Source organism: Pelecanus crispus, chromosome 1, assembly GCF_030463565.1.
Source record: "Pelecanus crispus isolate bPelCri1 chromosome 1, bPelCri1.pri, whole genome shotgun sequence".
Taxonomy (NCBI): domain Eukaryota; kingdom Metazoa; phylum Chordata; class Aves; order Pelecaniformes; family Pelecanidae; genus Pelecanus; species Pelecanus crispus.
This window is the reverse complement of record NC_134643.1, coordinates 45268931-45281896: the sequence shown is the minus strand read 5'-3', so window position 1 is coordinate 45281896 and position 12966 is coordinate 45268931. Positions and strand designations below refer to the sequence as shown.

Here is a 12966-nt window from a genome sequence, read left to right as displayed (position 1 = left end):
GGGGAAAAAACACAAGGCTGATTTTTCTTACCTCTTCCTTCTCTGCACTTTGCAAGTCCCTCCACTCCTCAGTGACGTGACCAAAGTCCACTGTGTTCATCGCAACCTTATATTCCCCAATGATATCATGTTTGGAGAAACGATCAAAGTCATAAACCGCCATCACTAAAGTTTTTCCACCCAGCTCAGAGTACGGCACCTGCAAAGAAGAGAAAATGACAAACTCCGTATCTGAGACAATAAAGATCAGTCCACTACAATGCAAATCTGTTTCTTTGGTTTATCAGCTGTCATCTCAGGTAAATTGAACTGCAGAGAAAATTATGAGCTGTATTTGTTTCAGAGTCACCAGACGCAGTATTTTTTGAGACCAGGCTCTGGCACTCGATAGAACAATGTGGCAGCTCACTCATCACTCCATGGGTTTTTCTCATTCTACTTCAAATCATTTTGTGGGTGATGAAACTGAAACAGGAAGCCCAATTATTTGCACTGAAGACACATGAACTTTTCACACGATGGTGTCTTTCCCTCAATAAATCAGCTGTCATCACTCAGAAATGGGTAGCTCCCAGACCGATGAAAAAAACAGAAAATGCTTACTGTACCTGACACAAAGTAATTAGACACTAAATAGTTCTCTTACAGTAACACTACCTATTACTTACCAAGGCATATTTTTCATTATTATACCTTTCACACTGTAGACACTAAGGTGCTTTCTAAGTCACAGTGTACAGCTAGAAATTGTGGTGGCAGAAGGCCAAGTTCTGAGTAATTCTCCAGCTGTTCTGATGTGTTTTGGACAGATGCTGTGAGTTAGGATGCTCATGAGTCACATTTTTAATATTCAGATGAAGATGTGCAGTTCAGGTAAGCTGCACTTGAGTGGCTATCTGGAGAGGACTGATTTAGGAATTGTTTGGATTTACACTGAACACTTGGTCAATTTGAATATATTCTGCAAGTATAAATGGTTTCCATTGGCTTCTGTAAGCATTTCTCTATTAATTGTCTATATAAAAAGAGACATGAAAGCGTGGCATTATCATTGACCTTGTTAACCGCTGTATGTTCTGGTCTGTTTAAACCCTAGGACTGTTGTCTTTTGTTACTGTTAGGCTTCCACTTGCTTTTTGAAATACTTACTAATAACATGAGTAGTTTTTCTTTTTCATAATATGTTATATAATGTTTAAAAGAAGCTCCAGCTTCCATTACTGAGTACAATAGTTTCAGTGCGTACGTAGCTGTGTATTGTAGCAAATACTACAGAAAAATCCATTTTGATTCTGTAAATTATTTGTAGCTTCTAAAAAGCTATAGAAGGTAAAAGTATGTGGAAGGCAAAATGCCATATAATTTCACTTTTATTTTTATGCAGCTTCAAAAACAGGGGAAGAGAAATGTTCTAAAGTTTCTTTCTCTATCAGTTTACAATACCACTTAATGGATCCTGGTCATCTGGAATGCATGAAAAGACTACATTTATCATTATTTACTTTTTTTTAATCATTAACTTGACCTCAGTAAAGCTTATTTTAGCTACTTTCCTTTTCAAAGAAGATCTAGTGGCAGTGCTTCCTCCATTCATTACCTCTAAAGCAGCCTCAGCCTACAGATTTGCTCAGAACAACCAAGGATGTCCTTAGCTCTTGTGAAGGATTGCTCCCTCTCCCTGCGTTCTGCTCTGCTCAGAGATACTCAGCCTCTTGACTTAATGCAGGTGAGACCTTGGTAGAAGGACACATATGGGAGTGTTTTTCTGGCACATGCATCACTCCTCCAGACATGAACCCACATCCCACGTTGGGCCTGGGGAGGAACACCTCTCTTTGCCAGACTGGTGTAGTCCAGCCAGGATTTCTCAGTTTCCTTTTGGCAGCATAGAGCAGGTATACAATTCAGACAGCTGGAGCCTGACGAACACCTGCACCCTGAAGCGGCACCATGGATGTCTGGGAAACAGAAATGAAAAGGGGACTAACATGGGGAACCACCCAAAGAAGACAAGGATTGAGGTCCTGGGCTCAAGATGCAATACAGCAGAAACATAACCCATCTCATCCCCATTAGCCCTTCTTTGGGAGGAAGGCGGGCAGCTCACACCTGCGCCCTGGGATAAAGTAACAAAATGGGGCTGGGCTGCCTGGTGGGCAGCTCTGCCAAAGAGAGAGATGGGAAGGATGCCAACAGAAGCTGTGCACCACCTGAAGCAGGTCACAGAAGTAAGGCTCTGCCCAAGTAAACAAGATATCGTCAGTAGTTCCCACAGAAGTTATTTATTAGAGTTGCAGCACCTGTTAAATGGCCGCTTGTCTTTTTCACTGTAGTCCCCAGAACAATGATAGCACTTGGCATGCTCCGTTGATTTTCTCTTGAGTACAGACCACAGTATCCAGGGGATGATCAGTACCATATTGGGATGCACCTAAACACTCTGTCAGGTCTTGAGTGGAAAGCAAACTTTCTTCTGGGGCATAAAATTTGAATATTAAAGATGTGACTTAAAACAAGTGGACATTATAGCCCAGGAGTGGATGATCTGATTTATAATTTGTGCCTTCATCTTAGATGACAGCGTTATTGGTTCTTTCTTTTCTTTTGTGAGCTGCAAGGGAATCTGTAATTTATAACTCTGTTTTCTTTTAAATACTCTCTTAGGAAAGCTCAAGAAAAAAATAACTCCCCACAAAAGATTATTTTTATGAACATCTTCAAGGGAAAAAATAAGCTTATATATGCAGTAGTAGTTCTGGCCTCCAGGGATATCTTTCTCATTGAATGATTACATAGCCTGAGTCTTTCACTGTTCCTGTTTTCAATCTGTAGCTGTCATTATATGATTGGGTATAGAGAGAAGGGCCTAAAGTAACAGCAGAGGAATGTATATTAGAAGCCCCATGAAACATGCCGTATAGTATTCCTTTATTGTATTGTAATGGGGTTTAGGCACAGCTACAGTTTTAGAAAAACACTATTGATAGATGCTATTGGAATGACTTAAATATTGCAATGTAGGGCTTAGCTACGTTTATTTAATTCATATGTTATTAAACCTGAGATATGATTTCTTTTCATATGTAAAACAGCATGGCAAAGAATTGCTATGACAAAGTCTAGCAAGATTAATCTGCCATATTGTCCTTCATCCATTTACCTTCCCTGAGTTTTAATTTATTTTTGAGGGTAAAAGAAATGGTATACTGAAATTCATAAATCAGACTACAAAGACATTTAACGAAAATGCTGGTCTAGTGAAATTTACCCGACATTTGTTGAAGTGTCACTGTTTTCTGACTTTCTTGTAAGTTTTATCCAGCCATAAAATGTGGATCAGATTGTCATATCAGGATAACTGAAGTGCCTAAAATCAAACTGTGCCTTTTACACCTACTGACGTCTGACCCTATGTTATACCATTTTTGTCATAAGATTGAATATCAGAGGTTTCTACAACATGAAAAATCACTACGCTGCCATTACCAATTAACTAAGACATCTAACTTTGTAGCCAAGGATGAGATACGTAGTGTTTTGTTAAATAAAAAAGTTTCAATAATTATAAAAAAAAATACCTTGAATGTAAATTGCTCATTGAAAACAGGGTTAAGGGTCTTTCTGTGGACTTTTGTCTCATATTTCTTCTTCTTATCAGGCAACAGGAAAACTTTCACATAGGGATCAGAGGTACCACCCATATCTAAAGCAGGCAGCTCAGCTGCTTGAATAATCCCAACCAGAAGCTGAAAAGAGAGAAAAACAGCAGAATGAAATTTCAAATAGATATTTATAAAAAAAAACTGTAACAGAGAAATACACATGCAGACTCTATTTCTGGTCTATGAAAAACTATTCCTGCTCCCCCCTTCAGGGAAGGCAAATGAAGCAACACTATAGACTTTAGAAAACCAATTATGGCAGATGCAGACTGTACAAAGGCTGTTTTTAAGCAGAAAAGAGGTTTTCAAAGGGCAGCTGATTACAGATAAATACAGACTTCATCTTTTTACAGACTGCAATCAAATAACTTTCAATTGCTCTCTTCTCTTGTGCATTATTTGCCTATGCTGGGCACCATGAATAGAAATCACATTATTAAACAATCAAGAATGTCTAATTTTGACTACAAAATTTGTATTCTAAATCCTCAACATGCAACCTTCTCCCCAACCAAACACAAAAAGGTGATGTATCAAATGCAAATCGTCAGGCAGAGCTTTATTGAAAACAAATGGATCTTGCAGTCTTCCTTATATTTAAATTTTTTGGCTAGGTATACAAATGGGTTTAGGCAGTAAACTAAGGAAAGCATTTTCAAAAAATGCCCCATGAAAACTAACTTTTGATAACTAAATCCTAATAACAATTCGTAATCCCATTGAAAAACAGAAAAATTAGTTCTTAAATCTCTTATACACTTCTAAAAATAAGACTGAAGCACATTTGAAACTTGTAAATGCCTTGGCCATTTTTTAAATGTTATAAGTGAAGGCTTATGTTATGTTATGTTATGTTATGTTACGTTACGTTACGTTACGTTACGTTATGTTATCTAGACACCCCAGCCTGTATTAGTCCTCACCAGCATAATGGAGTTGAGAGAAAGAAAATACTTTTAATCTTGTTTCATAGACAGAGAACTAAGGTAAACTTTCAAATGACTCTTCAAGGTCAATCTGGAGACAAGATATTAAGAACTGTGAATGAAATCTGAGAATATTTTCTTCTAAATCAGTGTTTCAGTCACAATATATTTGCTTCTCTCATGGATGAATTGTTTAAAATTGGAAACAGAAGCTCTAACAACTGGAATACAGAACAATATAGTCAACCTAGGAAAGTAGCTTCTGGCTTCTGAGAGATTCCTCAAAGTCGAACTTATTTTTACCAGTTTTAAATTCACAGTATGGCCTGGATACTTTCCCACCTATAGGTGGGAGCTCTTAAGCTCCAAGAAAAATTTTTCTTTAGCTGTAAGAAACACTTTTCCTTTTCTGTCTCATTCTTATTCTAGATGCATAAATACATGGATAGGCTCAGGATCTACATCAAGTCTTTCACATCAAAGAGTGAAAAACAAGTTTATGACTTTTAGTTAACAGAGTTGAAAAGCAATTTGATTCCCTTTTAAAATTTCTCTCTCTAAAACTGAGGCATCGTACTCTGAAGAGTACACTGGTCATCTTGTCTCCATTCTTAACGCCGTGCAATGTATTAGCCAGATTTTTGGTCTGTAGTTTCATGCCACTGTGCTATACTAATCTAACTGAATCCCCTCTTCTACTCTTTTGTATCATCTATCCTCTGACAAATATGAAGCTGCAACATAGTTTAGAGCAGCAAAATAAGAGAGGAACTATCGAGCTGTCAGCCTCACCTCTGTGCCTGGCAAGATCATGGAGCAGATCCTCCTAGAAGATATGCTCAAGCACATGGAGGACAGGGAGGTGATTCGAGACAGCCAGCACAGCTTTACCAAGGGCAAGTCCTGCCTGACCAACCTAGTGGCTTTCTATGAAGGAGTAACTGCATCAGTGGACAAGGGAAAAGCAATGGATGTCATCTACTTGGATTTCCGTACAGCGTTCGACACAGTCCCCCACAACATCCTTCTCTCTAAATTGGGGAGATATGGGTTTGATGGGTGGACTGTTCGATGGATAAGGACTTGGCTGGATGGTCGCATCCAGAGGGTTGTGGTCAATGGCTCGATGTCCACATGGAGACCGGTGACAAGTGGAGTCCCTCAGGGGTCCGTACTGGGACCGGTGCTATTTAACATCTTCATCAATGACATAGACAGTGGGATTGAGTGCACCCTCAGCAAGTTTGCAGATGACACCAAGCTGAGTGGTGCGGTTGACACACCAGGAGGACGAGATGTCATCCAAAGGGACCTGGACAAGCTGGAGAGGTGGGCCTGTGTGAACCTCATGAGGTTCAACAAGGCCAAGTGCAAGGTCCTGTACCTGGGATGGGGCAATCCCCAATATCAATACAGGCTGGGGGATGAAGGCATTGAGAGCAGCCCTGCACAGAAGGACTTGGGGGTACTGGTAGATGAAAAGCTGGACATGAGCTGGCAATGTGCGCTTGCAGCCCAGAAAGCCAACCGAATCCTGGGCTGCATCAAAAGCAGCGTGGCCAGCAGGTCGAGGGAGGTGATTCTGCCCCTCTGCTCTGCTCTGGTGAGACCCCACCTGGAGCACTGTGTCCAGCTCTGGGGCCCTCAGCACAAGAAGGACATGGAGCTGTTGGAGCGGGTCCAGAATAGGGCCACCAAAATGATTCGAGGGCTGGAGCACCTCTCCTATGAGGCCAGGCTGAGAGAGTTGGGCTTGTTCAGCCTGGAGAAGGCTGCAGGAAGACCGTATTGCGACCTTCCAATACTTAAAGGGGGCCCACAGGAAAGATGGGGAGAATCTTTTTAGCAAGGCCTGTTGTGACAGGACAAGGAATAATGGATTTAAACTGAAGAAGAATAGATTTAGACTAGACATAAGAAAGAAATCTTTTACAGTGCAGGTGGTCAAGCACTGGAACAGGTTGCCCAGAGAGGTGGTAGAGGCCCCATCCCTGGCAACATTCAAGGTCAGGTTGGACGGGGCTCTGAGCAACCTGATGGAGTTAAAGCTGTCCCTGCTCACTGCAGGGGGGTTGGGCTGGATGACCTCTAAAGGTCCCTTCCAACCCAAAGCATTCTATGATTCTATGAATCCATAACTCAAATAATTTATTACCTTAATTAAATATTACACACTTCCACAGATTTGTTGCTCTCCCATCCTATTTCCCTTTGTAAAATACCGTTCACAAAATCCACATTTCCTTAATAAAATTCACACAGAAATTTTGTTTTCATATTCTAAGGAAACTGAAATCCATTTGTCAGAACACATTTGCAGTTTTTCCTTTCTCCCCCCCTTTAGATCTTCTGCTTCTGAAGAGTCTAATGCTTCATACTGATTTCCTACTGATTTCAAGGGGGATCAGTGTAACTCATCACACGGCCAGGGAATTTGCTCTGGGAGTCAAGGAAAAGCTCCTTTAACCACAGGTTCTTGAAAGGCTTCAGAATTCTTTTTGGCTCTTGCATTGAAAAACAAGCACTCGTAGTCAAGATAGTCAAAAAGACAGGGAAATACTATGTATTACACCAGGTCATAGCTGTGTGTAAATACCCTGCTGACACAGAAATTTTTCTTAATTTACCTTATTTTCTTTGTCTTGCAACAAGTAAGTGTACTGCATTCCATGAACAGCATCAAATGAAGAATCCGAATGTGGAAATAGATCACAAGTACATGTGGAAGTCAGTTCGGGTGAATAATAGGAATTAACAGGGATTTAAGTTCAGTAGTCATTTCTTTCCCTAAATAGTGAAGAATGATGTGGTTTTGACTGAATTTGCCAAAAAAAATGAAATGCAGGATATGTATTCTCAAGTTCACTGAAAGACACGCAGAAGTGAAGAAGTCAGCTGTATTGGTGTACTTCGGTCCCAAGTTAAGCACAGTGAGTTTTGATGTGAGGCTGTGAATTGGTGTAATTGACAAAAGTGATTCCAACCACAGCAAAGGGCCAGGGAGGGGAATTAACTATGAGCTAGTTCAGGATGTGGCCAGACCTGTTAAGTAGGTTGCTTCTAGGTCTACATTACATTACGGTGTCTATTCCTACTGAGAACTTGGGCAAGTATGCCAAAGGCTGGTCTTACCAGCTTCAGAGTAGGGTACTGAAGGAGTATCAGTCCTTGACTGGAAACATTCTTCTTGTCCAACTTTCCTGTTTTTTTGGGGACAGACCTTTACATTTCAACTTTTGTTCCAAACTAAAATTTTCTTGGCTAGTAGTTGTACTAGCCAAGGAAAGCAACAGAACCTGATGCAGCTAGTTAATAAGGCAAAGTGCACACTTGAAGTGTGAGAAAGCTACTCCTGGCAATCTTATCAACTTGCTAAAAGACCCACAATGAATCAATTTACTTTTATGTCCCATCTTTTGTTTGCTTACATTTTAAATACCTGAAGGCTGAAGCTATCTTTTACTGTCTGCATGCAGACTCCATAATATAATGTCGGTTGACATTGATTGGTGACGCCTTAATATAAGTTATTAATAACCATTAGATAAAACTGTGTGTCAATTTTGATTAAAGGTGTAATATAAACTCCGAGTACATTGAATACCAATTTAGTAGTACCTCTGTCGTGAACCTTCAGTCTTGCTTTCTCCCTTTACTCCGTGCAAGCAGTAAGGATTTCAGAAATATCTACCATAACTAAACATATTACTTCATTCTCCCCTTGCACACACAGAAATGAAATATTACAGGTTGGTTGTTTCAAACCTGGTTGTTCTGGAAGTCATAATCCAAAGAATATTGGATTTTCCCTAGTTTCTCCACTTCTTTGGGTTCTTCCTTCTCTTCCCCATCAGTCAGCCCAGTCTCAGCATCATCATCCTTAAGAGCCTGGAAAGAAGGAATGTAATACCAATAAATAAGGCAAACTCTTAAGTACCAGTTTAAAATAGACACTGTCCTCAAATCTATTTTAAAGCCACTAAAAGCAAGCATGACAGCAGAAATCCAAATATGCAGTTTAGATATATGTTTATACTATCTATGTTGCTCAAGAAGATTTTATAAATCGGCAAGCAAGCAATGGAAGTAGGAAGAAAGCTTCTTGGACTACTACAAGCAACGATTGTTATAAAACCTGAGAGTAGAAACAAAATATCAATTCAATATAAAAAAATTCTTCTGGGCTCACACTGGCTCTTAAAGAGGCACAAGGAGGCAAACATGCTATTGAATAAGCAAAGTCACGCATTCATTCGACTTAAGAATACCTTGGCAATGTCAAACCTGGTTGTGCATGCTGTGAATTGTTTGCAATTGGCAACGCGTTTCTGTAGGATTACTATGATAAAGAGCATGTGCTGTGGATGAGTTCTTCCTACAATCATATGCCAAACATTTTTCATGTTTATTTAGAATGAATATGGAAGCAAAGTTTTCACCATGCCATTAGCAAATGCATGTTTCTCCTTTTCCCTCCCTCCCGAGACCAATTTCCTTTTTATTCATTCTCGCTATAAAGCTTGGCTGAACCAAATTGATTGAAAGTTGATTTTAGTTTGCTTAGAAAGAAACACAAAAAATAAAGAAATACAGAACTGCTTACAGCTTTCTCTATTGCATAAAACCTGCTATTTTTAAAGGACACAGCAGTTATCTTAGATTTTATACATAATTAAAATACTAAATGATGCCATTTTTGTGCTGTACCAGAAAGCAGAAGTATTTGCACTGTGGAAAAGGGAATTCATACAATTATTAAACCATACGAACCATAACTAACTACGTAGCTCTTATTCCAGCAGATTCTTACCTGAGTAAGAACTGAAAAATGGGCAGAAGTGATGAGACAAATAGTGAAAAATTGTGGCAAATGTGAAAATAAAGTTGAGAGTGTGAAAACAAGGAATCAATACTGAGAATTCATCCAGAACTGTTATTTGCATGTTATAGTAAGCAGTAAGCTTATCTATAAGAGCCCTATCTGGATGAAAATTCCTTCTGTATGGAGCTTCTGCTTGCAGAAACAGCCTATTAAGCACAAGAATAAGATTTGTTATGTTCTTTCTTTTTTCACAGTGTGAGGTGGTCTGAAGAAACCTACCGCATACATAAAAGGTTGCAGCTGGAGCTCTCTATCTGAAGAGACAGCAATGCTGGAAAGTAGCTGTACCCACGGTAGATGGTGTTTGGTGAAAGAAAGAACATGAAAGCATTAACATTCTCACTCAGCCATGAAGGCAGTGGGGGCCATGCAACAGTTGCGTGGGTGTGGTAAGAGAAAAGATTGATCTCTGAGGTAGAAATGTTATTTTTCAGAAGCCAGATCTAAATTCAAAAGGTCAGACTCAAAACTGTACAGTATTAAGCAATTATTTCTCTACTTTTTGAAATAAGCTAGAAATTCAGCTGGCATAGCTCAACTGAAATCAATGCAACAACATTGATTTATGCAAGCTGAGGAGCTGGGTTTGAGTTAAATATCTGTATGTTAGTGAATGATGGACTCTTTACTAGGAACATAAATTACAGTGTACCTGGATGAGATCAGTGGAAAAGGTCAGTAGTGGATGAGAATCACCTGTGGTGTTGGAAGAGTAATACTTTTTGAACTAAACCATTTCTATTTGGAAGGGGTGAACTGCCTGAAAAGAAGATTATTTTGAGACATTTTAATCGCTGAGCTGCTAGTGAGTTCCCTGGCTGTAGCACATCATTTTTGTTAGTACAATAACAAGCGTGACACTTCAAAACTGACAGGCTTTGTGGCAAAAGGATACTGTTGGAGCAAAGCCAGTTTGAGGCACAGCCCCTGTAGGACCATATGTGGGACTTTCAGGATACAGGGTGATGTGGCTATGCCAAACACCTTGCTTTCATTGGTAATAAAAATAAGCTTGAGGTTTTGTGATCATGAAAGAAAAAAAAAAAAAGATGTGACTCAATCCAATTGAAGCAACCACATTTATCTGAGCCTGGAGACAACAGGAAGCAATAACTCAGAGTGGGATGTTAACTCCAAGACCCACTGCTCTGAATCATCTCAGTATTGCCCTAATAGAGGACTCTATAATAGAAGAGTGACAAACATCTCCAGTGTATCACCATTTCTGGGATAAGTACTGGACTTTCTGCTATTCCATCTACTTTTGACCTAGATTTTGTTTGAGAGGAAATATCCTACAGCTATTCCTCAGGGATAGAAGGGAGAATGCAAAAAAACCCTTCCATGTTAATTTCCAGGTATGAGGAATTTGTGACTATTGCATCAAGGCAATTGTCACATATCCATATTCTCTGTAGAAAAATTATATACTCTTCTGCATAGCTGATCAATCCAGGAGATACCAGAGCTGTGGGTAACTCACTGTGAAAAAGTTCTTACTACAACTATGGAAAATATAATGGGAAGCTAACGTCCCTCTTGCATGGGAGTTTTGAAGAGCAGGCAGAAAACTCTGCATGGTTGGGAAACTCTTCTCCACAGGCTATGAGAGGCCAACTGGAAGGTGAAAGCCATTTCCCAGGGGAGATGGAAAGCATTGCATGTTACTCACATCAGCTGAGAAGCTATATGATTCTTCGTGACCTTGACTCAGAAACACCGAAGCACTAAGAAACACTAAGAATGAGACGGTATTTGGATTTGGCCAAGGTCATGGCGTGGGGGGAGGGAAGAAATGACAAATTATTATCTCTGCAGCAGTCTGTACATAATAGTTTTTACCATCAAGAGAGGAATTTGCTTTCAAACTAGAGGCCAATGCTTCAAGAAGAAGCTGAGTCAAAGGAAGCACAGAAGTTTCTCATGTTTGATGCAGCTGCTGAGTTCCAAAGAGGAAGAAGAATTGGATTGCTTCAAAGTACTTGAAACACCCTGTAGGGATTTTCATTTTCTATTGAGATTCTCTGAAAGATCAATATTTAATGGAATAGTACTGCAACCCTCAATTTATAGCACACTATATCACACTATACTGGATCTTACTGTTGTATTGCTATAATCAATTAAAATAAGCAGCTATATTTTATTGGTTTTAGAAACAATAAAATATTTTTAATTATAAGCCAGCTTTTTCCTCAAGCCTCTTCAACTGACACAACTGTGATCAGAAAGCCTAGATTTAGATGCAGAAGAATATAAGCCTTCCCTTTCCTAATATTTCTTTTAATTCCGTGACATTTTAAATGCTTTTTCTGTGAAATATGCAACATAGAAATGCATTATTACATTGTGCTGGAGACCAGATTTATCTTTTCTAATTTGGGATGACTGTGAATTTCACTCAAGTGGTTTCTTCATTTCTGCATAACATATGCAGAAACACACATCAATGAAACCTCTATATCCTCTTACATGTGTATAAGTATCTGAAAAATGTAGGCTTATATGTAAGCAGGTGTAGGAACGTACAAAAAAAAGTGTTAATCCAATACAACCATTACAAGGTGATACATCCACATCTAATGAAATCAGCAAGTGGGAAAAGTTACTTTGTGCCAGGGACCTTAACAGAGCCACACAGTATACAATATATGTTTTCTTAGACCTGGAAGACAAACTGAATTTTTGAGCAGCCTCTCATTTAATCCATATTTGAATGAGCTCTGTAACTAGTTCTAACCAAGGGTGCAGACATAAATCTACATATGGAATTAGGATTTTCTTTTCTGTGCCATTTTTAGTTAATCGTTTTCAAGCTCATCTACTCTGTAGTGGTTCCTACAACAAACAGGGCTAAATTACAGCAATCTGGGATGCACAGTTCAATCTGCTGGTTGTTTCTTCACTTCCGTAACATAATTAAGAGTGGTTTTACAGTCTCCTCTTTTCTGCTGGGTTGTTGAAGAAAATGCTTCATTTTCAGTTTTTGTTTTGTACTTGCATCTTTTGCATAAAAAAAGGAAAGAAAAAACCGCTTGTAATTGCAGCTCTGCCAACTCCACACCTTGCATGGGGTTTTACGTTTCCTGGACTTCCTCCCCGCCCCATTCCCCCAGCTGACCAAAGCCTCTCTCCAGCGATGCTGCCCTTCTGATACTGCAAACATCCCTTGCTTCCCGCTCAGTTCCACCAAAAGCCCTGCACCCTGTCACTGGGTTCACCCCACTACTATCCACCAAAAACCACAAGAGAGATTCTGGGGATAAAAACAGTTTTATGTACACTTTCATTTAACCCCTCGCAAAACTACATGTAGAAATCGAGGGGGTCTGCAAGGGATTTCGCACAGTTGGTCTGCTGGTTGCCTCCAGATTCCCCACGTGCAGAAGCTCCAGGAAAGCAAACTGATAAGAGACCCAGGGAACGAAGCTGCTGGGGGAGCAAGTGTGCTTCCTTGCCTCCTGCACAGTGAGGCAGAGGCCACAATCATGTCTGA

At 39.7% G+C, this 12966-nt stretch overlaps 1 protein-coding gene across 2 annotated transcripts in view; it reads right to left on the bottom strand.

Annotated features, from left to right (window-relative positions):
* The window catches only part of SYT1 (synaptotagmin 1), a 130601-nt gene that overhangs the window by 73973 nt on the left and 43662 nt on the right, over positions 1-12966 (bottom strand). Inside the window, exons 3-5 of one of the 2 annotated variants that reach the window (XM_075717915.1) lie at positions 8354-8476; positions 3579-3746; positions 32-199 (exon numbers count right to left, since the gene is read on the bottom strand). In XM_075717915.1, coding sequence (XP_075574030.1) covers positions 32-199; positions 3579-3746; positions 8354-8476 — 459 coding nt within the window. The remainder of the gene's footprint in view (positions 1-31; positions 200-3578; positions 3747-8353; positions 8477-12966) is intronic. The other variant, XM_075717921.1, reaches the window with a different exon arrangement.